The sequence below is a fragment of the Heloderma suspectum genome, chromosome 2 (assembly GCF_057233095.1).
Source record: "Heloderma suspectum isolate Gila_16-S chromosome 2, 16-S_ref, whole genome shotgun sequence".
In the NCBI taxonomy this organism is placed as follows: Eukaryota; Metazoa; Chordata; class Lepidosauria; order Squamata; family Helodermatidae; genus Heloderma; species Heloderma suspectum.
Genome location: NC_139459.1, coordinates 166,518,758 through 166,546,338, shown reverse-complemented (window position 1 = coordinate 166,546,338; position 27,581 = coordinate 166,518,758). Strand labels below are relative to the sequence as shown.

Sequence of the window (27,581 nt, the reverse complement as noted above, 5' to 3'; positions counted from 1 at the left end):
AAGAGCTTCCCCCACTCATATGATGGGGCTTTTTAATGTTAGCTGTTTTATCGACTCCTGTGTTGTTTTTCGTTAGTTGTTTTAGCCCTTTTAAACTGTTTTATATTTTTGTATGTTAATGGTTTTATATTACGTTTTATCATGTTGCATTTTTAGGGTCTTAATTTTTGTGAGCCATCCAGATTGCTCTGGCTATTGGGTGGTAGAGAAGTGGAATTAATAAATGAGTGAATGAATGAGAATGTGGTGCAGGCTGCAGAAAACAGCTTCCATTTAAATGACCTAAAAGGAAAGATACTCAGGCCCTGTTAGGCAGTCTGGCTGTTTGCATAACACGAGAGCCCACCGTGGGTTATTGAACCCATGGTGAGGCTGTGGTGCTGCGGCTGCCATTTTGAATATCCAACCCCTGCTCCGGGGTAGTCGTATTGTGCGAACCCAGCGAACGTGAGTTACGCGAGGGTTAAACAGTCCTCGCATAACCTTTGGTCTGTTTTAGCTTGTTTAACCCTCGCATAACCCACACTTGCCAGGTTTGCAGGACACAATCCCCAAGCAGGGGTTGCATATTCAAATTGGTGCCTGCAGTCACCATGGCTCATCCTGGGTTAAATAACTCATGACGCTCGCGTCATTCAAACCCAGTCAGTGTGTAACACATCTCCTGGCCTTTTTAGCAAGAAGGGATCTTCAACCTTAGTTACAGAGAGCAGCCAAATTATGTAGGTTACTGATATTTCATGGTTTATGGTTTTCTAGAAACCTCATCTTTCCTCTTAAAAAAACAACAAACAATTCTACACCTCAGCATTGTGGATTACTGTTTGAATATATGCACACAATGTTTGCAAACATGTCCAGTTTTCAGAAGAACATCTCCAGTTTCCACACCTGCATGGCTCCTCTTCCCTCGCCTCTAGCTTCCATCCATATTTCTTTGTGGGTCAACAACCATACTCCCATCCCTCACTACCCATAACTATTCACATTACCAAAAGAGCAGCTCTATATAGCACAAGCCAGATTCCTTATATTGTATTCATTGGCTTAATTTGCACAGAAACTTTGGGGTGATTTGCATTGTTTTGCAATAGCACATGAATGGAACACTTACCAGAAGAGGACTTGCCTGATGCTCACAATTCTTAAGCAGCTCAGTGTGGATTCCTCCCCCCACCCCTCACACACACACTCAAATTAGACATAGAATGAAGCCTGACCCCCTTCCGCACACTCTGCTCACTCGCAGTGACCATCTTCTCAGTAATGCTGTAGCTAAAGAATAACTGGGAAAGGTCAGTAGCAACCAGTATTCACTAAATGGGGGTGATGATACAAGACAAGCTGCGCTTCCCACACCTCAGCTCCACCCATCAAAAGCTTCTCCTATCTATTTTACCTCCGCTTTACCACCTGTCAACCATGATAGCTAAAACAGAACCTCCATGTTCAGAAGCAGTGTACCTCTGAATTCCAGATGCTGGAGACAAACAACAGGGGAACACTGCTACCTTCATTCCTTGCTTGTGTATTTCCCCAAAGTTTGGAAACAGAATGGAAGACTTTTGATCTGCGCCAGAGCGAATCATCTTATGTTCTTGTGCAACTGCTAAACCCAAATACTGCTCTTCTGCCTCACATATACAGAACATATTTTCTCCTTGTATATTTGCATATCTTCCAGCTGCCCCCCAGAATGCATTCCCCTCCAAATAATTTCCTTCCCAGATTCTCTCAAAATTCATTCCCCCAAAACCATCTCCTCTAGAATCCCCAAGATAATTTTCCCCAGATATTTTCCAAATAAAGTTCCCCTCTGCCCCCCAAAATTACTGTTTCGCAAAATTCCACACACACACACAGAAAGAGCAATCCTCGTTGTTGTTGCTTCCTTCATGCCAGCTCCCCTTCAATGCAGCCCAATCGTAGGAGGCCGCTGTTTGCCTAGTTCCTCCCTAAAGAGGCGGGGCTTGGGAAACAAAGGTGCAAACTGTTTGAGATAATGGGGCAGCAGAGCTACTGCCAATCAACCATCCACCACAACGAGCCAACCTGCTCTGAACTCATTACACACCACCTGTCCCACACAATGGAATCTGATGCGCACTATTCAGGCTTGACCCTAAGGGGCATGCTGGGCCTGAACCCCATTGTGCACCATTGTGCACTTGTGCCCCTCTGCAGCCTCAAAACACTCTCTCTACATATGTTGATTTATTTTGATCACACATATGAGCACTGATTTTTAAGGCATTTTTTGTCCTTTTTAAAGATAGTACAGCGAGAGCCCAGCATTCTGCATGTCACACCATAAGCAGGCTGGCTTAACCATCCTGCAAAAGATCTGATCTCTCTTCTGTGGTTTAATTATATGGGAGCAGCCCAATGTGGACGACCCCTGATTTTGTCCCAATGCAGGTTGCCTTCTGATGCAGCGCGTGAGAGCCCTGATCCATGAAGGGAGTTCTGCATGTTCATCCACCCCACATTGAACTTGAGGGATGTGTCAGATGGGTATCCTCATCGGCCTTCACTGGCTGGACACGATAAAGCACGCTGAGAGCTGGATTGAGGCAAGCGACTGTTCCTTTCTTAAGAAAACTGGGAAGTGGCGGACAGGTTCCCATCTTTCCTCGAAGGCGTTCAGGGCGGTGTTCCTGGGGAAGTTCAGGGAGCAACAAGGAGACACCCAGGCCAATTAAATGACTGACGCTGGCCCTAGAGGGCTGCTGCTGCAGCAGAGGTGGCTCAGGAAGGCCAAAGAGAGCAGACAGGGCTCTACGACCTTTGCAACTTGACACTGTTTTGACATGAAACACCTTGGAGATATTTCTACGACAGCCCACCACTGCATGTGACTTTGGCTGTCCATTGCCATTGGCAAGCTGATGCTATAGTGCCAAGAAGAAGGCACGCACTAGCAGTGCCTCCAAAGAGCTTTTCCTCGGTACACTGTGTGCTGTTCAGGCCAGTGCGCGACTCCGGTCCAGCTGCCTCCATGTCTGCCGGCGTTCCTGGGATGCCGAGGGAAAGGTCAACAAAGGGGGAAGAGGAATGTGGGGTAGGCAAGCCGTCGTCTGGCTGTCGGCTTAGCTCTGTGGTGCATGGAACATCTTCTTGAGCCTCCTCAAGGCTGGGAGCGCTGGCATGTGGCACGACAGAAGCAATCAATCACCATCAAGCTGACACACGAGGGATCTCCGCTGTCTGCGCTTGGTCTCTCCAAGCACATTCCTTCCACTTGGCATAGGGACTACCACAACAGGGCCCGATGGAGGCTTAGCAGGAGTGGAAACAGTCTGGAGGACCATAAGGAGAGGAATAATAGGACTGGTGGGAAGCAAGGATGGCCAGTGGTTAAGAATTGTGGGGATGGGTAGAAAGGAGGACACCTTGATTCGATCTCCTCCTTACGTGGAAAGCGAGTAGGCCCTAACTCAATAGGATCCCCATTTGGTTGGGACAAGGAGAATTGGGTGTGCTTGGCTGTTGTCTGGATCTATAATAGGAATGTGACATAATAGGATAGAGCAGTGGTTTTCCAAACGGTGTTCCAGGGAGTCCTGGACTTTGTCAGGGTTTTAGCAAAGGTTCCTCAGCAAGAAGATCAGTAATGGCAGAAACCCATCCCAGAAATACAGTTTTCCCGCCATCACTGGCCTACCCCTGCAGTGTGCAGCTCAAGGTGGGTGCAGGCTATGTTCTATGTTGTGCATTCAGTTTGCCCAGGGGGCCATGGCTGAGTGAACAGAATCTGCAGCCTACAGCATGACCCTGATCTGCTTGGTGACATTCAGAGGTTCCTCATCAGAAAGGATTCCTGAGAGAGCAGAGGATTAAAAACCATTTCCCTGTGAAGGAAGCTGGGAGTCAGCAGTTCTCTTAGCAGGCCCTCAATTGGAATGGTGCCCAGTAGACATTTCCTGCCTGCCAGAAGATACTTTGAAATAAGACTGTTCTGAGCAGACTATAGATCTGATCCTTACCTCTTGGAAACAGATGAAGCCGTGGAGACCCAGGGAAGGAAGCAGAGCAAGTAGTTTCATGGGCATAGAGAGGGGTGATGGTAAGTAAAGGGAGACTCACTATACAGTGGCATTTCTTCACCCCCACCCCCACCATCATCATCAATTTATATCCCACCTTTCCACTGAAAAATGGCACTCAAAGCAGCTAGCAGCAAAATCCAGATCAACAAAATCTTAATTAAAAATGGAATAACAATTAAAGAAACAAACAGCACCAACCAATTAAAAACCCCTTCAGCAGCAGACAAGCTTACGTTCCAATAGTCTGCCTGAATAAAACTTTCTTTGCCTGCTGCTGAAAGGACAACAGAGAGCAAGCCAACTTAGCCTCCCTCAGCAGGGAGTTCCAGAGTCTGGGAGTGGACCCTGAGAAGGCCCTTGGGTGCTTCACACAGGCAAATTCAGCCCTCTGGGGTTCCCCAAATGGCCACACCCATTTCCCCTGACAGCTGGTCATTTGGTGGTTTCCCAGCTTTTGCAGTTTTTTCTCCATTCTATAAGGTTGAAATGCCTCTCCTAAAGCTTAGTTGCTGGCAGCAAGCGCGTTAAGCTAAAATACGCTGTTATGTTTGGTATTTTGGCCTCGACTCTCCTTTGTCTTTGGACCTGCCCACCAATGGAATGCAGCCCCGGAGAGCTTCCCCGAAATGGAATTTGGCCCTCTGGCTGAAAGAGGTTTGGCACCCCCAATCTAAAAGAACTGCCTTCTTGGATTAGGCTAAAGATCCATCAAGTTCAGCATCCTGTTTCCAAAAGAAGCCAGAGATGGATGCTTCTGGGAAGCCCATAATCAGGATATGAAGGAATGCCTGAGGAGGCAAAGGAGGAAAAACAGATGGATTAGCAGCTGCCAAGAGGGATGGCTATGATGATAGCAAGTCCCCTTGCTTGCTTGCTTCTCCCTGGCTCTTGCTCACAGGGCAACTGGCCGACTTATGCCAGCCCAGTTGCACATGTCTACATCTGGATCCAACCCATGATTTGAGCCCTTAGTCTATGAGAGAATGCTAGGATTGGTTCTAAGATGCTTATGGTCTCTGATATGTCAGTCTTAACTGCCTTATCCACATGTGTGTGTGTGTGTGTGTGTTGTTTTTTAAAAGAAGTTTCTCTATGTGACTTTGTTTTGGCTTTTGCATAAATTTCGATTGTGGGAACACATTTTAGCTGATGCTATCTGTAGCATAACTAAGGGGGGCTTCTGTGTGTGCTGTTGAAGCTTAATCTGTAACAGTTCAAAAGGATCGTGGTACAGCTCTCTTGGGCTGGACTACTCCAGAAGGCATGTGGAAAACTCCAGACGGCATGTGGATGCTTCCCTATGCACAAAAATTCCTGCACATAGAAAATCATTACATCAAGGAAAAACTTGGGTTAAAATTTAGATGGGGCTCACTTCCCAAACAGGATCAGGTTCACAATCTGGGGATGCTGCTTGATCCAGCTGTGTTGTTGGAGGCTGTAGTGACATACCTGGCGCACAGTGCCACCCAGCAGGTGAGACTGGTGCAACAGCTGTGGCCTTTCTTGGATGGAGATAGAGTGGTGACATTGATCCATGTCCTGGTAGCTTCCAGACTTAATTACTGCAAATGCATAATATGTGGGGCTGCCCTTGAAGACTTTTTGGAAACTACAGTTAGCTGAGAAAGCAGCTGCTAGGCTGTTAATGGGACCATCCCTAGAAGGACCAACTGGCACATCATGCCAGTTCTGAAGCAATTGCTGGCTTCCGGCCCACTTCTGAACACAGTTCAAGGTGCTGAGACTTGCGTTTAAAAACATTTATACTGCTTGCTTGCTTGCTTAAAGTATTTTGATCCTGATCCTCAGCCAAAAAGATGGAGTTAAAACCTGACTCAGCTCTGCCCACCTGGGTACTCAGTGCAGCACCAACATAGGTTGGAGGGCCGGGGGGGGTGAGTGAGTTGCCGTGGTTCATAGAACCTCCATCTCTATCACTAGGAGTCCACTCCACCTTGGAGCGGGCCTTGAGGGGTTGCACCTGGTGTTGGGCCATAGAGACAGATTGGGGATGCTGCTGGTGTACCGCCCACCCTGCTGCCCAGCATCTTCCCTGACTGAGCTGGCGGAGGCAGTCGCAAGTGTGGTGTTGGGTGGTTCTGGGTGACTTCAACTTCCATGCTGAGGCTGTCTCCAGAGTTCCAGCTCAGGACTTCATGGCCTCCATGACAACCACAGGGCTGTCTCAGTATGTGATCGGCCTAAAACATGAAGCAGGGCACACCCCTGATTTGGTTTTTGCTCCAACTTGTGAGATGGGTACTCTGAAGATTGGGGGGCTCCAAGTAACCCCATTGTCATGGTCAGACCACTTCCTGGTGAGATTTGAACATACAGCATTACTCTCCTCCCATGGGGGTGGGGGATCTATTCGGATGGTCCGCCCCAGGAGACTGATGGAATCCAATGGATTTCTGAATGCTCTTGGGGATTTTCCAGTGGAGAGAGCTGGTGATCCAGCCGAGGCCTGAGCCTCACTGCAGAACAGTGAGATGTGGAGGGCCATTGACTTCATTGCACCTGAGTGCCCTCTCCCTGGTATACTGGGGAGCCGTGGTCAACTAAACAGGCTGGACGTCGGCTAGAGCGCAAATGGCACAAGACTCAAAGTGAAGATGACTGAGCATGCTCTAGAGTGCATAATCGTGCCTACTGCGTGGCAGTGCGGGCAGCAAATAAGGTTTATTTTGCTGCCTCCATTGCATCCTCAAGTAGCTGTCCAGCAGAGCTCTTCCAGGTGGTCCGGCAGTTGTTAACATCTTCCTCAGTAAATGGGGCCCTGGCCCCATCAAGGACCCACTGTGACCTTTTTGCATCGCACTTTGAGGACAGAATCACTTGTCTCCACAGCGAACTTGATGCTGTTGTTAGTGCAGTACCAGTTGAGGTGTCTGATGACACCATCTGCCCGCTTTTGTGGGATCAGTTCCAGTAGTTACGGCCTGATGATGTGGAGAAGATGCTTGCAATAATACGACCAACCACGTGCCCTCTTGATTCTCCTGGCTAACAAAAGCTACCTGAGGGGGTATGACTGGGTGGGTCCAGGGAGTGATAAATGCTTCCCTATGGGAAGGGGTGGTCCCTGCTGTCCTTAAGGAGGCAGTCGTGCAGCCACTCCTGAAGAAGCCCACTCTGGACCCAATGGTATTAGACAACTACCGCCCAGACAAATACGCCTTTTCTAGGGAAGGTACTTGAGAGGGTCGTGGCGGTCCAACTGCAGGCAGTCTTGGAGGATACTGATTATCTAGACCCATTTCAATCTGGGTTTCGTCCTGGTTAAATCAGCCTTGGTCACCCTGATGGATGACCTTTATCGGCAGAGGGACAGGGGGAGTGCAACCCTGTTAATTCTGCTCGATCTCTCAGTGGCTTTTGATACCATCAATCATGGTATCCTCCTGGATTGACTCTGTGGAATGGGTATCATAGGCACTGTGTTACAGTGGTTCCTGTCCTACCTACAGGGCTGATTTCAGAGAGTAACATTGAGTGACCATTCCTATGCCCCTTGGCAATTGAGCTGTGGGGTTCCGCAGGGCACCATCTTGTCCCCAATGTTGTTTAACATCTATATGAAGCCCCTGGGTACAGTCATTAGGGGATTTGGAGCCAAGTCCATCAGTATGCTGATGACATGCAGCTCTATCTCCCTGTGACATCTGAATCAGGAGAGGCTGTGCAAGTCCTGAATCAGTGCCTAGACTCAGTAATGGGCTGGATGAGGGCCAATAAACTGAAGCTGAATCCTGGCAATACAGAAGCCCTGTGGGTGAGTGGTTCCTGGGTCCGGGAGATAGGCTCATTGCCTGTTCTGGGTGGGGTTGCACTCTCTCTGAAAAATCAGGTCCGTAGTCTGGGGGTACTCCTAGATCCATCATTGTCGCTGGAGGCCCAAGTGGTCGCTGTGGCTCTGAGTGCCTTTTACCAGCTTTGGCTGGTTTACCAACTACAACCTCTCGTGGACAGGGATAGCTTGACCACGGTGGTACAGGCATTAGTAACTTCAAGACTGGATTACTGCAATGCGCTCTATGTGGGGCTGCCCTTAAGGCTGGTCCGGAAGCTGGAGCTAGTGCAGAATGCAGCAACTTGGCTGTTGTCGGGAGCGGCCCCTTTTCAGCCTGCAACTCCTCTCCTGAGGGAACTGCTCTGGCTGCCTATTCGCTACTGGGCCAGGTTTAAGGTATTAGTACTAGTGTACAAAGCCCTAAACAACTTGGGACCAGGATATGTGAGAACGTGCCTCCTTCTTTACCAACCTGCCCGGTCACTGAGGTAATCAGAGGGCATGTTCCTGGTGGTTCCACATGGACCTATGGTCTGGTTGCAGTCCACCAGGAAAAGATCCTTCAGTGTGGTGGCCCCCTTCCTGTGGAATTCCCTGCCTTCAGAGTTCAGGCAGGCACAAACATCGTATTCCTTCCGGCGCCTCCTGAAGACGTTATTACAAGAGGCCTTCCTTGCATGACCAGCTGAGGTTTGTTAAATTCCACTTTGTTGGGGTTTGTCTTTTTACAAAATGTTTTAACTCTTTTAACCTGCTGTTTTATTCTTTTACCGTGTTGTTCACTGCTCCGAAATCTTCTGATGTGGAGCGGTATGTGTATGTATGTATGTATGTGTGTGTGTATACATTTTGTTGAAGTAGGCTTAGATTGCCTGGAAATGCAAGAGTACTACCTCATCTCAGAGGACTTGCCAGATCACTGTGATCCCGGAGAACATACAAAGACCTTTCTCTAGCCCAGAAAAACAGCGTGGCTACACTTATGATGCCACATTTATGCCTTTATTTGGTTTGTCAGCGTGTGTTAAAAAAAGAAGTTGCAAGTAGTGGAACTCCCTGCTTTTGGAGGTCAGGCAGGCATCAACATTGTGTCATTTTCGGCACCTGCTGAAGACATCTTTATTTCAAGAAGCCTTCCTTGACAGCCACAGTTTTTATTGGTATTGTTTTTTACAAACTTTCAATATGTTTAATTTTGATGTGTTTTAATATGGTGTTTTTATTATTTTTATCTTTTATTGATCACCACTCTGCTCTGGAATCTATTTAGATGTGGGACAGTATATTAATTAATTAAAATTAAATAAAAAGTAGTGGCAGGTAACCTGAAGGGTTAAGGTCAAACTCAAAGTACATAGCCTTCTCATGTTTAAATTTAATGGCTGCAGGCAAACCTGAGTCTGGCTTATAGGAGTACAAGCCCTCTACTTGGGTCAGTTTAGTTTAGGGTTGTGTGAAGAAGATACTGCATGTGTCTTTTATGGCACAAGAACCCCACTGCCTCTCATGGCTTTGCAACGTGGTGTAAAATACCATGCAGTCTTCCATAGGAGAGAACGTATTTGTTCTTCTCTTACATAGAAGAAAATTAGATGTGAAGTAGCCTTCAGTAGCAAGCACTTTGAAACTAGACCTCCCCACATGTAAGAGGGCACCTTACAGTCAACGGAAACAAGGAAGTAGGGCATGGATATTTAATTCAGTTAAGAGTGACATAATTAAATTTTGTAGGGAGGGAAACATTATTTAATAATTCACTGATTGTATTGTGATGTCCAATTAAGGGTTCATGTATGGGACCACAAAGACCCACATTCCTTTTGACTGATGTTGCATTACCTTGTCACTTAGCATTTAAATAAGCCTTCCCAAACCTAGTGCCCTCCAATGTTTTGGACTACAACTCCCAGCATCCCTGACTACTGGCCATGCTGCCTGGGCATCAAAACATCTGGAGGGCACCAGGTTGGGGAACAGTGATGTAGATCCGTACATACACTGATGGTGCTTTAGATAGTTTTCTTAGGAAGAGTCTGGGAGAAAACCGTATCAAAGTTCTGCTTAGGTGTAACAACCTACTTAATGGTTGCCAGTATTACTACGGCCACCATGGCAAAGTCTGAGAGGGCTGTGCGCCACCCCCCTCGGCTGCAATGAACACAATCAGGTTTTGTGAACTGTAAACACAGCTGCCCCTGCAAAACACCACAGGAACTACAGTGCTTGGAAAATGGACGATACAGCAGCCTGCAGACATGACCCAAATCTTTAGAAGCTGGCCCAGTGCCAAAGAGAGGCCTGTGCCTCTGGGCAGGTGTTATCTCAAGGGAGTTATTTTTAGCCAGGACATCTGAAGGCCTGCTCTCCTGCCAACAGAGGCCGCAGTGGGTAGTGGCATGCAAGGAACAATGTGAGGAATGCTGGAGCTGCTCCAGGCTGGAGGATCGTGGATCTGCTGAGGATAAATCACTGTTGGACTTTCCTTAATGCTCCTGAATTGGTGATGGATGAGGACAAGGTGTTGGAATGACAGGAGGCAATACTTAAGAGAGGTTGGGGGGGAGGGGGAGAATAGCTTAATATGCAACAGCTACTTCTGCCAAAGCGGGGAGCCACACTTGTAAAAATCTCCATGTCGGTTGCCAAGTGGCTTTGCACAGCTGTGCAAGTAGCTTGTGTGATCTCCACTGTGTGGCAGTTGTGCAAAGGATATGCAGCAGGTAGATAGATCTAGCAGTAGCATATCAACTTGCTCCGAAAGCCTTTAAAAACAGCCATATTTCATGATGTGCTGAAAGATGGACAGTGATTGCACCAGGTGAATTTCCCTGACGGGAATGGCACCACAACAAAAAGGGCCTTGACTCATCTTTTCGTTCTTGCCAGTCAATAAGTATCAAGGTGGCTTTAGCTGCTTTGGGATAGCGAACGTTTTGACTGCTGGAGGCAGTGGCTTCTGAAAGTCTGCAATGTTGTAACTGCTCAAAAATTGAAATTCCAAATTAAATTGGCCAGGCCAATTATTAATTATTCAATTATTATGAAAAAGCATTTTGAGAGTGGTAGCCCTTGCTTACCTTGAAAATTCATCAAAATGTAAGTGCACTGCTAGTATCAGTTTTGTGATCAGGTGTTTGGTGAGAACTACTGCATAAGCTTTCTTTGTATACTGAAATGTTTTTTCTACTTTTCTTATATTTGGTGTTTTGTATTGGTTCTTTGAAAACACTGAATAAAAAGCATATTTTAAAGTTTTAAAAAATCTTGCAGGTACTGTTGGCCTTGTAGCCTCCCTCCTGTTCCTTTAACCCTCATCCATTTCGGATGACCTTTATTTAGCATTGCCCTCCATCTTGTTTTGGGCTGTACCATCCTCTTTAAAGAAACAAAATAATTAGGCATGCTAGTTCCAGAAAACAGGCATTCTCCAGACATTCCAAGTCCTAAAATAACTCCTAGCGTATTGTTAGAATAAAACCAGACAAATCGGAGGAACTGTTTGCTTGGATTTTAGCATGAGGCAGAGCAATTGGGATGGAACAGGTGAGACTCTTGGGTTTCCTTGTGTCTATAATCCTCTGTAATGTTTGCTTAAGTCTGATGATGCTGTCTATTTAGATAGTATAGCTTAACCTGCTTCTCTCATGGAAATTTAAGCAGCTGATAATGTCATGCAAATAAGGCAGTTCTGTTGTCTATTATTTCATATTTTTCTGCTGGTGCTGTATGCATCCTCTCGAGCATTTCCTCTTCCTGCATGGTTTGAATAGAACCCTTGTCAGTTGTAGGCTTGGTGGGGCACTACAACAAAACTGCAGCTCCTAACTAGGCCAGACATGCACATGCACAAAACAGTTTTGGCTTGAGCTGCTGGTGCGCATGAATGGATTAAGAGAAAAGCAGAGGCAGCACTGTGGTAACAAAGCAGCCAAGGCTGAGCAAGTCCCTGCCCTTTCATCCACTGAATGTTTTGGGTGAAGTCATCTCCAAGTTGTGCTGGCATTCCCATAGAAGGTGATGGTGGTAGGAGAATGAGGGGGCCCTTGCCCAGGAGTATTGTCATCCATTCCTCCCTCAAAAACCCACAGGACACATGAATGCGTGCGAGGATGCTTGGCAGATAAGACAGAGCATTTTTAGCATATTAATCACAACAAAGCCAGGCATCCCAGAGACAACTTCCTTGAATAAGAGCAAGTGATGATGCAAGTCATGAAGTCAAGAAGGCTGCTGAGGAATCAAAGGGGGAGCCCTCTAACCCCCCCAAAGGTGACTTCTTGACATAGGTATGCCATAACATGCCTGGGCAGCTCCTTTGCTGGGGTGATGCCTGCAAAAGCAGGTACTCAGAAAGTTAGGTATTGGCACAGCAGCAGCTCCAGTCTCTAGTTAGTTGGTCTTTAAATAAGGAGAAAGACACACAAAGGGGATACACACACACACACTCTCACACTCAAGTTGGGTACATTGTATGCAGGAGGGATGGGGATTATACTGCTGACCTCACTCTACATGCTCTTAGACCTTCTGAACAGGCACCAATGTACACATGCATGCACACCACCCAAACCTATGTATGCCCTGAGCAGACTGTACCTTCAGAACCTACACACATTGGGGTGTATGCGTACAGGCCTGTGTAGAAATACTACTTCAGTGTGTACTGGTTGGGAATGAAGCCCCAAAGTGCAACCCAACAATGCTCCCTGCCAATGCATACATTCATGCCCATTTTGACCACTTGTCCAGAGCTATGCACAAACACTGTAATTTTACTGCAACCAGGTCAATCACAGATGTAAGAATGCCATCTAGAATTCTGCATGGAAACAGTCACAAGTGTTTTGCAAATAAGCAGGAGATACCAGTTGGTAGACTAAATGAAGAGGGGAACACCTTTTCCAGGTGCCTCAGCAAATTCTTCCCCCCCTAAAAAAACAAAAACAAACACCCACTAACTCAAAACTCCTATTTCTGCACCTACCCCCTCCCAAAGACAAATCATGGAACTATGGAGCAATTCTAGAGCATTAAAGTTAAATATGTATATGCAAATCTAAGCTATTCCCATTCATTATAGAATTTGAAATTCAGAGCTCTCTCTTTTTTTAAAGCCCAAAGCTGTTTATTGCAAACTTAAAACAATCATGTGTTTTCAGCCAAAGGAAACTAGTCACAGCAGGGTGTTCTCGTCCAAATCCTTTCTGTTTGTCAGAGCATACAGTTTCAGACCTTGAAAAAAAGTTACATGGAAAAGTATTTGTGTACCACTAATGGCTTTCTCAGAGTCTCTGTCCTTTTGGGTAAGGGGAACAAGGAGAGAAGAATGGAACAGGTTGCAAGCAACTTGCAGAGGGACAGTGGTTTGCCTACCATAGGAGAAAACACGGGGAAAAGGGTATAAGAGATGTCCCTGTTTATTTCCCCAAAATGGGAGCATTTAGATGGTGAACCCCTCCCACATGGAAGAGAAAACTATCCCCCCCCCCACTCAGACAGGCCATACCTTCAAAGCTCCTTAATAGGCTGTGCCAGTCTTCTGCCCCCTGCCACCAGCCCTTATCTCAATGGGGCACCCAGATGACGGCAAGACAGTGGCCCTTCCCCTTCTCCCAAAGGGTGCAAATGCCAGCCCACACGGCCCTAGCTCCCAGCCACCACAGCTCCTGGTTCAGTGCAAGGGGCTCAGAGCTGCCCAGAAGGATGGTGGGTACCGAAGGACAGTTTGTATCTGGCCCCTCCTCTGGCCTCCTCATTCCTTGAGGAAAAAGTGCATCTTGTCATTGATGTTCTTGCGCTCAGGGTTGAGGTGCTTCAGGATCTGGGCCAGCACGTTGACTGTCTTCTCGCTGCTCAGCCCCGTTTTCTTGGTCTGGAACTTTTTCAGCAGGTCCTTGGTGGTCATGGGCTTGCGGGTCAAGTAGCGGCGCACGGCATCCTCTGTCAGCTGCACATCGCTGCAAGGAAGGAAACCGGCTAAGGGGCAGGCAGCAGCTACAGCACGAAGCCATAAGCAGGGGAAGGGGCCCCTGAAGGAGGAAGCACATTTACACCCCCCCCCCCAGCTCTCTCTGTGGGAAGTCAGTGCCAGTATTATTGTCCCAACACCTTTCTCTGGTGTGAATAGCTGTATATGGCAACCGCATGGTTTGGAAGAGTAAACGTACAAGCGCTCAGTGTTTCACATACATTATCGCAGTATTCCTTACAACAGCCCTGCAAGGCCAGTATTATTATTCCCAGATTGCAGATGGGAGGAGGTGGAGGCCAACAGAAATAGTGGCTAGCCTATGCCCATAGCTGAGTTGGGATGTGAACTAAGGGCTCCCTCTCCTCAACTCATACCCCTAGGCCACTAAGCTACACTAGATGTAGCTTAGCTAGGGATTTTTTTTAAATGCAGGGTGTACAGAGCGTTTCTCAAAAGCTCATGTGCATTGATGGTGCTGTAATATTTTAGAAGTAATTGCGGGACCCAACCCACAGCAAGGACCTTCCTTCCCATATATCTGCTCCCCACCCAAGCCTGTTCTGACCAAAGCATGTGGCTGCAAAAGCTGGCATTCACACACTTACCCACTGCTAGGTGTTGACTTGCCCGACTGTGGCTGCGGGGTGGACTTCCCAGAGGTCGGGGTGGCCTGGGGCCCAGCATCTATTTTCAACCTCTTGGCTGCAGGGAGGTCGCTAGAACCTGCTTGCCGCTTACCTGTTCCAGGGAAACAAGACCAGCCCCACGTCAGGACTTTGATCCCAAAGCCCCTTCCCCTTCAACCCCCAGGGCCCAGACCAGACCGGTTCTTCCCTGCCTGGGGAAATAAAGGAAATCTGGCCCTCACAGAGTGGCTGAAGAGGGAACTGGTATTCTGGGTTCCTTGCTGTTTTCAGTTCTCTTAAGCATATGGTTTAGTCCAATGGCGTACTACTGAAAACTCTATCCCAACGAAAAAAGCTCTGCACCCAGACGTAAGTGTGCTTATTTGCTCCCAAGATTTGAATTTTTGCAAGATCTGCTTTTTGTTGCTAGCAGAACAGTGACCAAATGGGGTGCAAAGAATGGGAGCAGAGAGTGACTGAAAGCCATAAAGAGGAGGCAAGAGAACGGGTTCACAAAGGAGCCATGCCCACTGAGCCCTAGAGCCTTTTGCATACACAGCTTGCAAAATGCCTCAGGAAGCCTAAACATTTGCTTCAAAAAGGAAAGATCCACACACATGGTTCAGAAATACACTGGCTTCAGAATGCACAAGAAGCAGACAAGGTCAAATCCTGTCCTGTGCTCCCACCCTGCCGTACCTTGCTCCAGTTTATTGGCTGCAGCCCGGAGTGTGGAGGAGGTGCTGCCGGCATCCACCAAGGGTGTTCCTGGGCGGCTGTTCCCTTGTGAGCTGCTTGCCGAGCCCTTGCGCTCCTTCTTGGGCGGGGTCTTCTTCTTCTGCAGTGGCAGAAACACAGGCTCAGCTGGGGATGGCTCTTCCTCTCGAGCACTATAGTTCCAGTCAGAGATACCCAAACAGGAACCTCTTGTTCCATTGACTTAAAACACCTACTGAGCATGAGCAAACAGCAGGACAGAACTGCTCTGCCAGGCCTGAAGACAGCTGGTGCTGGGAAGAGCAGTTCAGACAGGCTCAATGCAGGAAGATGAGGCAGGATGATCAAGCCTAGGTCGTGGAGCCAACGGGGCTGACTCAGGCTTGTAAGATAGCCAGTTGCCAGGACACATCTGGGCAGGGAAAGTCACTCACCCTGTCCCTCCCTTGAGGCTCCAGAAGGCAAAAACGTAAGTGCATTGGCAAGCAGTCAAATAAAACATTTCATGGACTAGTAACTTCCATGGACTGATTTGCAAGGCTGTCCTAACCTAACCACAGACAAAGGGGTCAGGAAAACAAAACCGGAGGAGAAAGGATTAGCAAACCATTAGACACTGACCATTAAGTCAAAAGAGAGCAAGTTGGCAGATCCACCATCAGGAGAATTATGCACAGCACACAAACATTAAGTTGCCCAGTGTAATCAGGTTACAGTCAGATTGTGTTAGGACAAACGAAGGAGAGTTTTACTCAAGAGTCTTGAGTTATGGTATCGCAATGGTATGGCCTCTGTTTGTGCGAACACAAGACCATGTCACCCGCAAAAGGTCTGCCCTAACTGCAAAAACACTTGTGGAATTATTAACTAATGTCAAAACATTTCTTGTTTGTCTTTTTGCCCAAACTGAGCCCTCAAGGCAGTTTATGGCAGTTGCGGAGGAGATGCTGGTGAGTAGTGAGCCAGAGGCTGGGACTGGCATTTACTGACAGGCACAGAACATGAAAAGGATAGTAGTGTGCGTCTCTCTTCCCAACACTTCTTTAGTTCATAGTCTTTACCAGAGATCAAGTCCACTTTAAAACAGTGGCAAAAAAACATTTTTCTCCATGATTTTGAGGCCTATGTAAATAGCCCTTTAAGAACAAAAACATTAGGGGATAGATCCAGATGTGTGTGCCCACCCCCCTGCACAGCAGCCTCTCTAGCCCCCTGAAAATGCTACAGAGGGTCAGGGGAGGTGAGCTGTGATGCAGAAAGGGAAAATCAGGCAGAGGCACCTTCTGTGAGTGGAACCCTTCCATCTACAGAAGGCAGATCCTGTACCCAGCCTTAGAGAATCACTGGACACCCTGCTGCAACAGAACTTCCTTCACATGGAGCACAATCATGAGCATAACCACAAAAAAAATCCTAATGGGAATTTTTAGAGCTTCCACAGAGGAGCCCCTATAGAGTGAGATGACCTTCCTTGGGTCAGCACTTTAAATCAGCTCTGTGGTCGCTCAGCTGAAATTGTCAAGGTGGAAAATTGCACCACACACCACATTATGAGACGGAGGCCTAGTCCACTCAGAAAGCAGCAGGAAACCACAAATCCTGCAGTGGCAGAGGGGCCTGGAATGGGTTGTTCAAGCTGCAGCTGGGGAGCGGTGTGTGCGCGCGTGCGGGGGGAGGAATGTGTTTTCAGGAGGTTATAGGTCCAGCCACTCTTTGCTGTGCTCATTCTCGATTTGCAGGGTGTTAATGTAAGAAAGCATTAAAAAAAATGCAACACCCCACAGCAACCATAAGTGGTACAGTCCATTCTACTGCATATGGAGACCACGCCTGACCTGGGAACTTCAGCAGCCAATCAAGGTACAGGAGTGAAGCCCCAGGCAAGCCCCACCCCTAGGCTGTATCTGGGATTACCATCATGAAGAGCGCTGACGATGCTTCACTGTCAATGTCGCTGTCCTCAGATGTCTCGGACTCATCACTGCTGTCTGTAAAGCAGAGCCAACGCGTCAGTCAGGGCTTTGCTGCCTCATGGCCACCAGCCACTGGACCTGGGGAGCTCAGGCTGCCCCTTGCTCAACAGGGAATCCCCTACAGCTACTGCAAGGCTGCTCAGTCCAGAAATAAAGTACTACACTCTCCCCTAAGGTGGCAAGGCCAGAAGTAGAGCTTTGGTGTTCAAGCTCCCAACGCTTCTGGACTCCCAGCTAGTTGGAGTGTGTTGCTGGAGACTCATTTCAGGCGGCCAGGGCTGCGCGCACTACCAGAGGTAAAATTCTGCACCAAGGGAAGCAGAATTCAGCAACCTATATAAAATTAGGCAAGTGTGTATGGCTTGTTTAAAGGCTTTCATTATTTAAACTGCTGTGCTAGGCAGAGGAGAAGTTAGTTGCTATACAGGGCACTTGAACCCTGAATCCAACAAACACGACCACACACTTTAAAGCATATCTCTGCATCCATAAGGGCTAGAACCTTGATCTTAAAAAAGGGAGGGGGGCTTAAGTGGACATTAAGATTCTTGAGGAGTTGAATTCTACGCCTATTACCATATTCTGTGCAGTTACGGCACACATTCAGCCCTGTCTTTATCGTTCCTAAGCCTGATCCGTGCTTCCCCTTCCCATCCTTCTGCCATATCCAGCTTCAGCAGCCTGACCTTCTTCACCTTTCTTTTTCTTCTTGTCCTGTGGCGTAGGGATCTTCTTCTCCTCCTCTTCCTCCTCCTTCTCCTCTGCTGGCTTCTCCTCCTCGCTCTCTTCACTACTATCACTTGCTTCATCTATACCTGCAGAGTAAGAAGGCAATGGGTTTAGGAGGAAGCAGACCTTTGTTGACTCGCCTCCAAGCAAATGTCCTTCGGGAGCTTGCGTGATCTGACCTGGAGACACAGAAGCTCATGGTTGTTCACCCTGCCCATTACAGGCACAGACATAGGCGCAGATGGGAACGGGACAGACGTTCAGTTGGCAATGATGCAGATCTGCCCAGCAGTTTTCTCCTTACCCCATGCCAATGTCCACTAAAAGGAAGCCTATCAGGCCCATAGACCTGGTGATCTCTGCTGGAGGTGCAGTCCTGGAGAGGGGGGTTGGGGGTGTGTCAGGGATCTTTAAACAGATAATGCTCAGCAGTCTCACTGAACCACAGCTCCCAAGATTCTATGGGGGAAAGCCATGATACTTGAGTTGGCATAAAACTGACCTACAGTTGTAGCCTACCTCAGATAAGGGCAAAGGGAGAACAAAACCAAATTGCATGTGAACTGCAACCCCACTCCCCCAACTGACACAGCCATACACCCTACCAAGGAGACAGGCAAGATAACCACCAGAGCCAGCAGGCAAAGAAAACCCCGTTTGGGAGGGCTCTTGGCCTCGCTGCTGTCTTGACTCGTTGGTGAGCGTGCAGCTAGTCCGCTTAATAAGCCACGAACCTTTGGGAATGTCTTCCTCTTTGGTCACCTTGGGTTTGCCCACCACTTCCTCGACCGAACTGCTGTAAGAGGACAGAAAGAAGGCCCTGGCGTGAGTAACGCAACGCGCTGACGGCAATGTAAAGTGGCAGCAGGGAACGTCACTTGCCCCATCTGAGGAAAAATGGGAAGGAGCAGCAGGGCCACACGGGGGATGCTCAGGCAATGCTAGTCCCAGCTGGGAAGAAACAGCCCACAGTGGTGCCTACCTAGACCCATCAGACATGTAGTCCACCTCCTGGCCTTCGAAGTCCCCATCGTCGCTGTCTTCAAAGGCTTCATCATCGGATCCCTTCTTCTTTTTCTTCTTCTTGGTCAGAGGGGCTTTCTTCTTGGGCTTGGCTGGCTTCTCGCCTAATGAGGGATGATGGGCAACGTTACCCACTTTCCCGAAAAGGCAAACCTCTCAAGGCCATCCCCTGAAAGGGGCAGGCAACAGGTTTCAATCCAAGTAAACAAGGAAGCCCTTTACACAGCATAGAGCAAATGCTGCAGATTGGGACATGCTGGGATCCTGAAAACAGATTCAATACATGGGGGGGGGGGGGTCAAAGGAGGTCTGCCTACTCCACTAGTGATAGTGCCTGAGCCCAGGCAGAAAGACGCCCAAGCAACAGCAGATGCAAGAGATGTAGGGAAGTGTGTGAGGCTTTTGGAAGGACCCCCATCCTTGTTGCATGGTCCAAACATGTTACAAAGCGGCGCTGGTAGCTGGGCTACGGCGCTGGTAGCAGGGCTACGGCACTGGCTGCATTTCTGGAGCTCTGGCTTCATCACACCTGAGTTGCTCAGGTGGTCCAGGTCATAAGGAGAACCCTGACAAATATCAACAACAAAATGACTTCCCTCCCACCCTAAATTATCCTGCTGAGATGAAGAAAGCCTGGAGTAACCAGGAGTGGATTTTTGTGTGGAAGGACTGTGAGTTCCATTCAGTTCTAGAACTCAAAACAAATTCCTGAGCTCAGAATTCCTTAATCCTAAGTGTATGTCTCTTGCACCAACCTCCAGTTGAGGATTCTCTAAATTCTAATAAGAACAAAATAGATCCCACAAGCCTGAAGTTTACCCATCCCTGCCTTAGGGGATGAAAAGACTAGTGAATTGTGAAGCACATAACCCCACCCCTGGTGCATCATCTTGCATGCATTCTTGGAAGGCACAGCCATCTTTGTGTCTTCTATACATCCTCACAGACATTGCCCCAAGCCCACCAGGGCACCCCTTCCCAGAATTCCCCAGACAGGAAGGAAGAAAGACTTGGTGGGCCGAGGGCCGGGTGAGCCCGTAATAAAGCAAGCTGCCGCCACCACCTCTCCAAGAGGCCCTTCAGGATCCCACATGGACAGGGATCCCCAGCTGCGCCCCCCCCCCCCCCAAACACACACACACACACCATCAGCGTCGCTGGACTCGCTGTCATCTGAGCTCATCTCCAGGTCATCTTCCAGGTCATGGATTCTGAGGTCACCCCCTTTCTTTCTGCCTTTCTTTTCCTTCTCCTCCTCTTCTTCCTCGCCACGGTCCTTCAGCCGCCGCTGCTGCATAATGCTGAAGTGGTTCAGCACCTTGTTCCGCCTGCAGAGGAGAGGAAGGACCAGCCTCACCTGGACTGCTTGTTAGTTAAAGCCCGACTTGCGGGGGCGAGGCTCAGCCAGAAGAGACGCTTGCAAGAACCTGGGCTAAGGCCTTAACAAGGCCCGAAAAGCATACTGTGGCATCTAGAACCCTTCGGCTCCGTTCCTGGTTTTTAGGAGTGCATAGGGAAGTATTTTGGTGCTGGGTGAAAAGGACAATTGGCACCCCAGCCCTTGCCAAATGCCTCAGTTCTGTTCCAAGTCCCAGGAGTAGGGTCTTTGGGCTAAGATCCACAAAACGGCGCTGTGAAGAACTGGAGTAGCACACTGGCTGAAGACTAAGTGGAGAGAAGGAGGAGCATGTAAGCTGGCTTGGGCTCCTTGCAAGAGGGGGGAAAAGGCAGGATGCAAATATAAGCAATCAGTCAATCCCTGGCCCAAATCTCACCCCTGCCGCGAACTCATGAGGCAGCCTTACAAAACGTAATCTCCTGCCTGCAATATGGCGAGGATGATAATACTGACCTACCTTACAGGGCTCTTGTAACAACCCTTGAGATTTTATTTTATTCATTACGTTTCTATACCACCCAATAGCCGACGCTCTGAGATAATGAATATAAAGTACTTAAACTCCAAAATGCAATGTAAACGCTTGGCATTTATTACCCTACTTCCGACATGTGTTTCTTGAGCAGCAGGCCTTCCATGCAAGTTGTTTTTGAAACGGAAGGGAATGATACAGCATGGGAGTCTGCTGGCCAAAGTTAAAAAAGACAAGCACTTACTGGGCGCATGTAAGACCTTGGTTGCATGAAGAGGACCTCTTTGGACCCTGGCTTATAGATTTCAGTGAGGATTCAGGCAGAACTGAAAGCCTGGACTCAGCACCCAACACGAAGCCCCTAAAAGCTAGAACATCACTAGCACAGTAAACCCAAGGATGCATAACTGAGACAAATGCATATTCTTCCCATGTCGACCCTCACATCCTTCTGTTGCCTCCTCTGTGGCACACTTCAGATTGTAAGCTCCTTGGGGCAGGGACTAATCTTTTGTGTTACTCTGTATCACAAAATGATAATAGCAGCAGGAGCTCTGTACCAGAAGCGGGACACTGGCACATCCTGGGAGTGTCCCAAACCCTCTCCCTATCAGGCCATGAGAAGGCTGCTTACTCATTAACTCCCAGGGAGCCTCTCCAGCATTTTGACTAACTTAGCTATTCCTTTGCTTTTCCAGTTCTTTTCAACACCCCACCATCTCTTGGTACTGCCCAGGTTGGCTGAGGATGTAAAGTTGCTGTAAGTGCTGCTCCCAGCAGGCACCAGCCTCTCAGGCCTTTCTGCAAGCCCTGATCCAACATCTCTTAGGCAGGAATGAAAATCTCCCACGCTCACCTCTCCCACTCCTCCTCGGCTTCCTCTGCAGTCAACGTGCGGTGCTTGGCAATGGGCGTAAAGTTATACCAGTTGTTGACCGGGAAGGCTTCAAAGGCACCATCTGGACACTGTGTGAAGATGTAGTAGGAGGTGTTCTCTGTCACACCACCCTTTTTCACACCTTTGAACCTGAGTGGAAAGAAACATGAGGCAGCGTCATAGTTTAAAGCTGAAGCACCGTTAGAAGGCCAGGATCCAAAAGTTTTGGCTCCAGATCCAGAAAGAAATAATGCATAACCAGGGGGAAAACGACACACACCTAAGAATCTGTAATCATAACAGTACAAACTGAGGAATACAGCTTGTAATACAAAATCTGAGAAGTTCTCCTAAGTACTGAGACTTTTAGCTTCTGCTTAAATAAACTTTTTTTTTTAAAAAGAGAGTTTCTAGTATTTATTTATTTATATTTATTTATTTCATTTCTATACCTCCCAATAGCCGAAGCTCTCTGGGCGGTTCACAAAAATTAAAACCAAACAGCACACAATAAAACAATTTAAAATATATAAAACAAGTACTTATGGCTATTGAAAATTATACAGCTTTGGGGTGTGGGATCAGTTTCTTTGTTTTGCAACCCCTTCCCCAAGTTTGGAACCAGAACAAAAGCATGCAAATTAAACAAGATTTATAAGTTTTAACTGGTATAGGACAGATAAAAGGAAGTATTTCTTCACACAGCACATAGTTAAACTACAATTTGCTCCCAAAAGAAGTAGTGATAGCCACCAACTTGAACAACTTTAAAAGGGGATTAGGCAAATTCATGGAGGCTAAGGTCAAGATGGTGATATGCTACCTCCAGTATCAGGAGCAGTATACCTCATTTGGCCAGTTGCTAGGGAATATGAGGGTGCTGTTGTGCTCATATCATGCTTGTGGGCTTCCCATGGAAGCATCTGGTTGGCTACTGTAAAAACAGAATGCTGGACTAAAAGGCCTTTGGTTGGATCCAGCACAGATCTTATGCTCTGGTTGAGTAAATTGCTCCATTCCCTACTCACAACACTGGAGAGGCTCTCCGTGTGCTCCCACCCAACACTTTTCCTGGCAAGAACAAACTGAAGAGCAAGAGTATCCCACAAGTCAAAGCCGAGACCCCATTTGGCAAAAAGCCCCCACTGCTCACTTGCGTCCAGCCTTGCCGTTAACTTTCAGGAGCCAGGGCTGGTCTTCAAGCTTGAACTCCTTCAGGATGATGCCATATTTCTTGCGCCGTGCCTCCTCCCGCAGCTTGCGGTTGAACTCGCTGCCAGCTCCCGACTCCGGCATCTCTTCCTCCTGGTAGATCTTCTTGTTGCTGAGATCTCGCTCCATCTTTGCCTAGGGAGGAGCAGGAAAGAAGAGTGCCAAGGAAACATTGCAGCGTCTCCAGTAAGATGGGGTGTGCGTTCCTGAGAAACCGCACCGCACGCTAACGGCCCTCTTGCACAAAGTGTGGGTTCCCGTGCAGTAGCCATTTGTACTATTTGTCTCGCTCAGGTGGCACCTGCTTCCTTTACAGCTGAAGTCATGTGATTGTGACAACCAGGAGCACTAGGGTTCAGTTGCAGGAATGCGCACCTGCGGAGAAGCCCCACAGCCTGGCTGCGCATAGTCACAAAGGCCAAGGGCCTCTCTACAGCTGTGTGCACGCAACGCACAGAACAAGCCTTTGGGGCGCGTTCCTTCCCACATGTTCTGCTCATCATCCAAGGCCTGCCCCGGATTCTTTGGCTGTCTGGTGGCAATGACAAGCACAGCCTTTTCTGTTGTGACCCCCGCCCTGTGGAGTGCCCTCCCAGCCGAAATTCACCACGCCCCAACCCTCTATGGTTTTAGATGTTTAAACCTGGCTGTTTACGAAGGCCTTCAGCTCTGAAGCCTCTTTCCCCTTGTGATGAATATGTCCTATGCCTTCGTTTTGTTTTTCTGGGTTATATGAGCTGCTGTTTTCGTTTATAGCAGTATCATCTGATGGTTGTTTAATGCATGTTACGGATTTGGTTTCACTGCGTGTAGATTTTGCATTTGTAAGCCATTTTGAGTTCCTCTTTGAAAAAAAATGGGAGATATATATATATATTTAAAATAAGGCAAATCAATTAAAAAGGAACGGCCTCGTTCTCACAGAAACGGCAAACCCGGATCTAAATCTAGACTGTACCACTACGGGTGGGCTCACCTGATGCACCACCAAATGAAAAATAAAAATCTTTGCATGTGGAAAAGTAGCATGCCAGGGAGAAGAGCTGTTGCTTAGTCTTCTCCCTGATCTGCTCATTTTCCACATGTAGGAATCTTCCCCCAACCCCACGGAGGAGCATTCCATCCTATGAGCCCCCATCTCTAGTCTGAAGTGGTACAGCCCAGACACAGGTTTAGCACTTTGGTGAGAACTGGACTTCCATCCCATAAACAGATAAAAAATGAAACAGGCTAACACAGAAGAGGACAGAGATGCCAACTGGCTGCCCCAAGAAGCCCCTACTGGGCTGACCCACTACTATAGGTTCTTCTCTGGCTCATGTTGCTGGAGCTGAGGAGGGAGACTGTGGCACAACCAAGGCCCTGCTCCAGGGTTGGCTGAGATGGTACGCCAGAGACCTCATATCCTCACCAGCAAAAAAGCACTGCATCCAAGATTCGTACCAGAAAGACATGTGGTGCCCATGTGATTTATTATATATCAATTATTGTCATTTATATCCTTCTGAGGAGCTCCCCAATACATAAAACTATCATAAATACAGTTCAAAGAGTATCAGATACTCAGAGATTAAAACACACTGGGATAAAAGATAGAAACTTAGCAGAAAGCTATAATAAAAGGCCTTGCAAAAGAGAAAAGTCTCCAGGGCTTTTTTAAAAACAGGGAAAGTGGAGACATGATGGAACTCCTGCAGAATGAACTCCAGGAAGGGCCACCACTGAAAAGGTCCCATCTCTGGTACCCACCAGTCTAATCTTTCCAACCAGCAGGGCTTCTAAGGCCAATCTTAAGGTCCAGATGAGCTCGTATGGGCACAGAAAGTCCTCCAAATAATTGCATTCAAGGCTGCTAGGCAAGATGCTCAACATGCAAAGTGCAACCAGCTACTGCCTGGCTTGGCAACTCCATTAGCCTGAGTGCAGGGCCCTACCTGGTGCCAGGTGGCAAAGTTGACTTTGTCCGCAGCATTGAAGGCCATAATATTGTATTTCTTGGAGGTGTTCCTGTGGAAAAAGGAGGCAGAAATGAGTCAGATCAGTGCCCAGCACTCAAGGTTGGAGCAAAGTGGGAATGCCTCACAGAGGGGAGTCGTTTTCTGGTCAACAGGGGAAATCCATCCCCACACCCCTGCAGAAAGGGAGAAGGAGGCATGAGTATGCTTTAGCATGGTTGATGGCCAGTGGCTTTAACCAGCACATTTTAAGGTGTATCTCTACCACAGAGATGGGCAACCTGCGGCCCTCCATCTTATTTTATGTCCTCCCGCCAGTTCCCCCCTCCCATCTTTCCCATCCCTTCTTGTACCAGCTGCTGCAAAGACAACAGAATAGAGACCAGCAGGTTGGCAGACGATCGAGCTAGGAGGTAGTGCGGTTAAGCAGACAGACTCCAGTTCAGCCATCAAATCAGCACATGGCTTTTGGGCAAGAGACTCTATTGAAGTTTCAGTTCTCCATGTATTAAAACAACAGCATCAGCAACCTTTTCCCACACCGTTGCATGGAGGAAAGAGCACTATAAAATGCCCTGCACACAAGAAGTGCTACAGAATATGCACACAAGCAACAAAGCCACCACAGAAAAAGCCTTTGGTTTTAGCAATGTGGTTCATTAATTCTGAACAATTAAAGTAGAATACAAGCCACAGGAATCCATCTTGCACACATATAGGCTCTATGCATGCGCATGCATAAGCCGATGTTTTTCAAGAGAGTTGAACTCAGATGCCTTCTAAACATAGTCTAAGCCCCCACCCCACTCTAAACACCAGCAGCCATCTCTTTCAACAGGCAAGTACACAGAATCCTTGCATACAGCCACATGTACGCAGATTATCTGTGTGTATGTGCATAAAGATCTGCGGACTGGGGCTTTGGCCAGAAGCTCCCTGTTCCCTTTCTCTTGGCAGGTTCCATAGTTTGTATAGCAGTTTTAGTGGCTACAATGCTAAACCTCTGCCACTGGCAAAAAAAACGCCTCTGGTTGTACCTGCTCCAGAATCATCTCTCTGGAATTTCATAAGCCCCCTCCATATGTTTTGAACATCCATCCCCACACACACATACCCTAGGACCAACCCCACAATTTGAGAAACACTGGTGTAAACAGTGGTCAAGGGACTGCCTCTCAAGGCTTGAGTCTGCTTCACCTATTAATTGGCTTGCAGGTCTCACAGTGAAACACACTCTCACCAGGAACATCAAGAGCAGCAAGCAACACCTTTCATTCCATTTATGTGCAAGCCTGGATCAGCAGAAAAATTATCAAGAGAATGTGAATTATGCAAAATATGCTAGAGAGAGAAAGAATTGTACTTACTTGGGAACACGGACCACATATTCAGTCGCTGTCTGGCTGCTGGTCCCCTACAAAAAACAAGAAAAAAGGAACAGGAATTGTACCGGTTAAAGTGGAAGCACAGAGAAGCCTGGCCAAGCTACCCCACAACCCACATGCCAGTGTGGCTGAGCCTTTGAGATGATCCAGGAGGGAATCAGGATTAGACATGCCCACAGACCAGAGGCAGTTCAGACAACTCGGCCTGAATCCCAGCAGAACGGGAACTCACCAAAGAAGTCATTTCTGGACGTGGAGCACAGGTGCCCAGCTGAGACTGTGCTGAGATTGTGCTGGAGCACAGGTGCCCAGCTGAAAAGCACAAGTCTGAGGGAGGAAGAGGACCGAAGAGTCGGGTCAAGGCAGAAGACCGGGAACTCTGGGAACGAAGTCAGCTGAGGTGCTGGGGGAAGTGATGGAAACGGGCAAGAGGAGCAAGGAGCAGCCCCAGCTAGGACTGCCACTGTTCGTCAACAATTCCGGCTCCTCGAAATAGCGCCTTTACCCTGCGCAGTTTTTAGAAACAGAGGACAAAACGCCGACCAGAGGCTGACCGCCTTTCCCCCCCGACAGGAAGCCAGCCTTTTTTTAAGAAGCACACGCCAACAACCAATGCAACAGCAGAGGACGTTTGAGCATGTGCAGAACACTCCCCTTCATTGCAGGGGACCATCTTTAATGTTCTTCGAAGCACGCGCAGGCGCGTACCTCGTAGAACCCGCAGGAATCACAAGAAGAACGCGGGGCGCGCCAGCCCGGTCTCTGGCACGGTGGCCTCCTGGGGGGCGCGCCCGTGGAGCCGGGATATCTGGGCCCATTCTGCAACTGGGGGACGGCGAGGGAGCTGGGAGCCAGGACGCCTGGGTCTTTCGCCAGGATGGCACTCCGGGCGAGAAGAGAGGCGGCGCCTAGCCGGGCTCCTGCGCCCCTTCCGAGGAGGGGAGAGGGCGCTTAAAGCCGGGACGACTGAGCCCAGTGGCGAAGCAGCAGAGCCGCCCCGCCCAGTCCCCCCCCCCCGTCGCCCTCACCTAGGCAGCTTAAGCCTCCTCCGTTTCCCCCATCACGCATGCGTCAAACCCGGGCGGCCGGCCACCAAGGGGAGAGGGCTTTCCGATTGTCTTAACCAGACTTCCGGTACTCGATTGCAGCTAGTGCAATCCTCCATGTGAGGGGCAGAGGAACTTAATATAAAAGGTCAGCGAAAGCCTTTCGCTGCACAATTGGAGGTCCCCATTTTGTGGCTGGGGGTTGAAGTAAACCTGCCTGGTCCCACCCCAAAAAAGTACAAAAGAAGCTAGATGTGGCGGATTTTAAATGCCACGTGTCAAGGAAGAAATCCGAGAGATGGAGATTCACTGGGAAGGCTCCACCTGCGGAACTTCTAGTTGTCATCTCAG

At 48.3% G+C, this 27,581-nt stretch overlaps 1 protein-coding gene across 8 annotated transcripts; it reads right to left on the bottom strand.

Moving 5' to 3' along the window:
- Nucleotides 1-12,595: 12,595 nt before the first annotated feature.
- On the bottom strand, nucleotides 12,596-27,257 carry GTF2F1 (general transcription factor IIF subunit 1). 8 transcript variants are annotated; one of them, XM_084835789.1, is made up of 14 exons: nucleotides 26,893-27,257; nucleotides 26,417-26,690; nucleotides 26,167-26,213; nucleotides 24,779-24,851; nucleotides 22,786-22,979; nucleotides 21,612-21,782; nucleotides 20,031-20,212; nucleotides 18,844-18,988; nucleotides 18,596-18,657; nucleotides 17,828-17,947; nucleotides 17,074-17,147; nucleotides 15,142-15,280; nucleotides 14,422-14,554; nucleotides 12,596-13,802 (listed from the first exon to the last, which is right to left on the bottom strand). In XM_084835789.1, the coding sequence occupies exons 2-14, from the start codon at nucleotides 26,426-26,428 to the stop codon at nucleotides 13,598-13,600; spliced, it is 1,557 nt and encodes a 518-aa protein (XP_084691915.1). In that variant the 5' UTR covers nucleotides 26,429-26,690; nucleotides 26,893-27,257; the 3' UTR covers nucleotides 12,596-13,597. The 8 variants fall into 8 exon arrangements, with proteins under 8 accessions (XP_084691915.1, XP_084691913.1, XP_084691909.1 ...); XM_084835787.1 differs by having other exon boundaries at nucleotides 27,213-27,257; XM_084835783.1 differs by having other exon boundaries at nucleotides 26,417-26,511; nucleotides 27,213-27,257.
- Nucleotides 27,258-27,581: the final 324 nt, after the last annotated feature.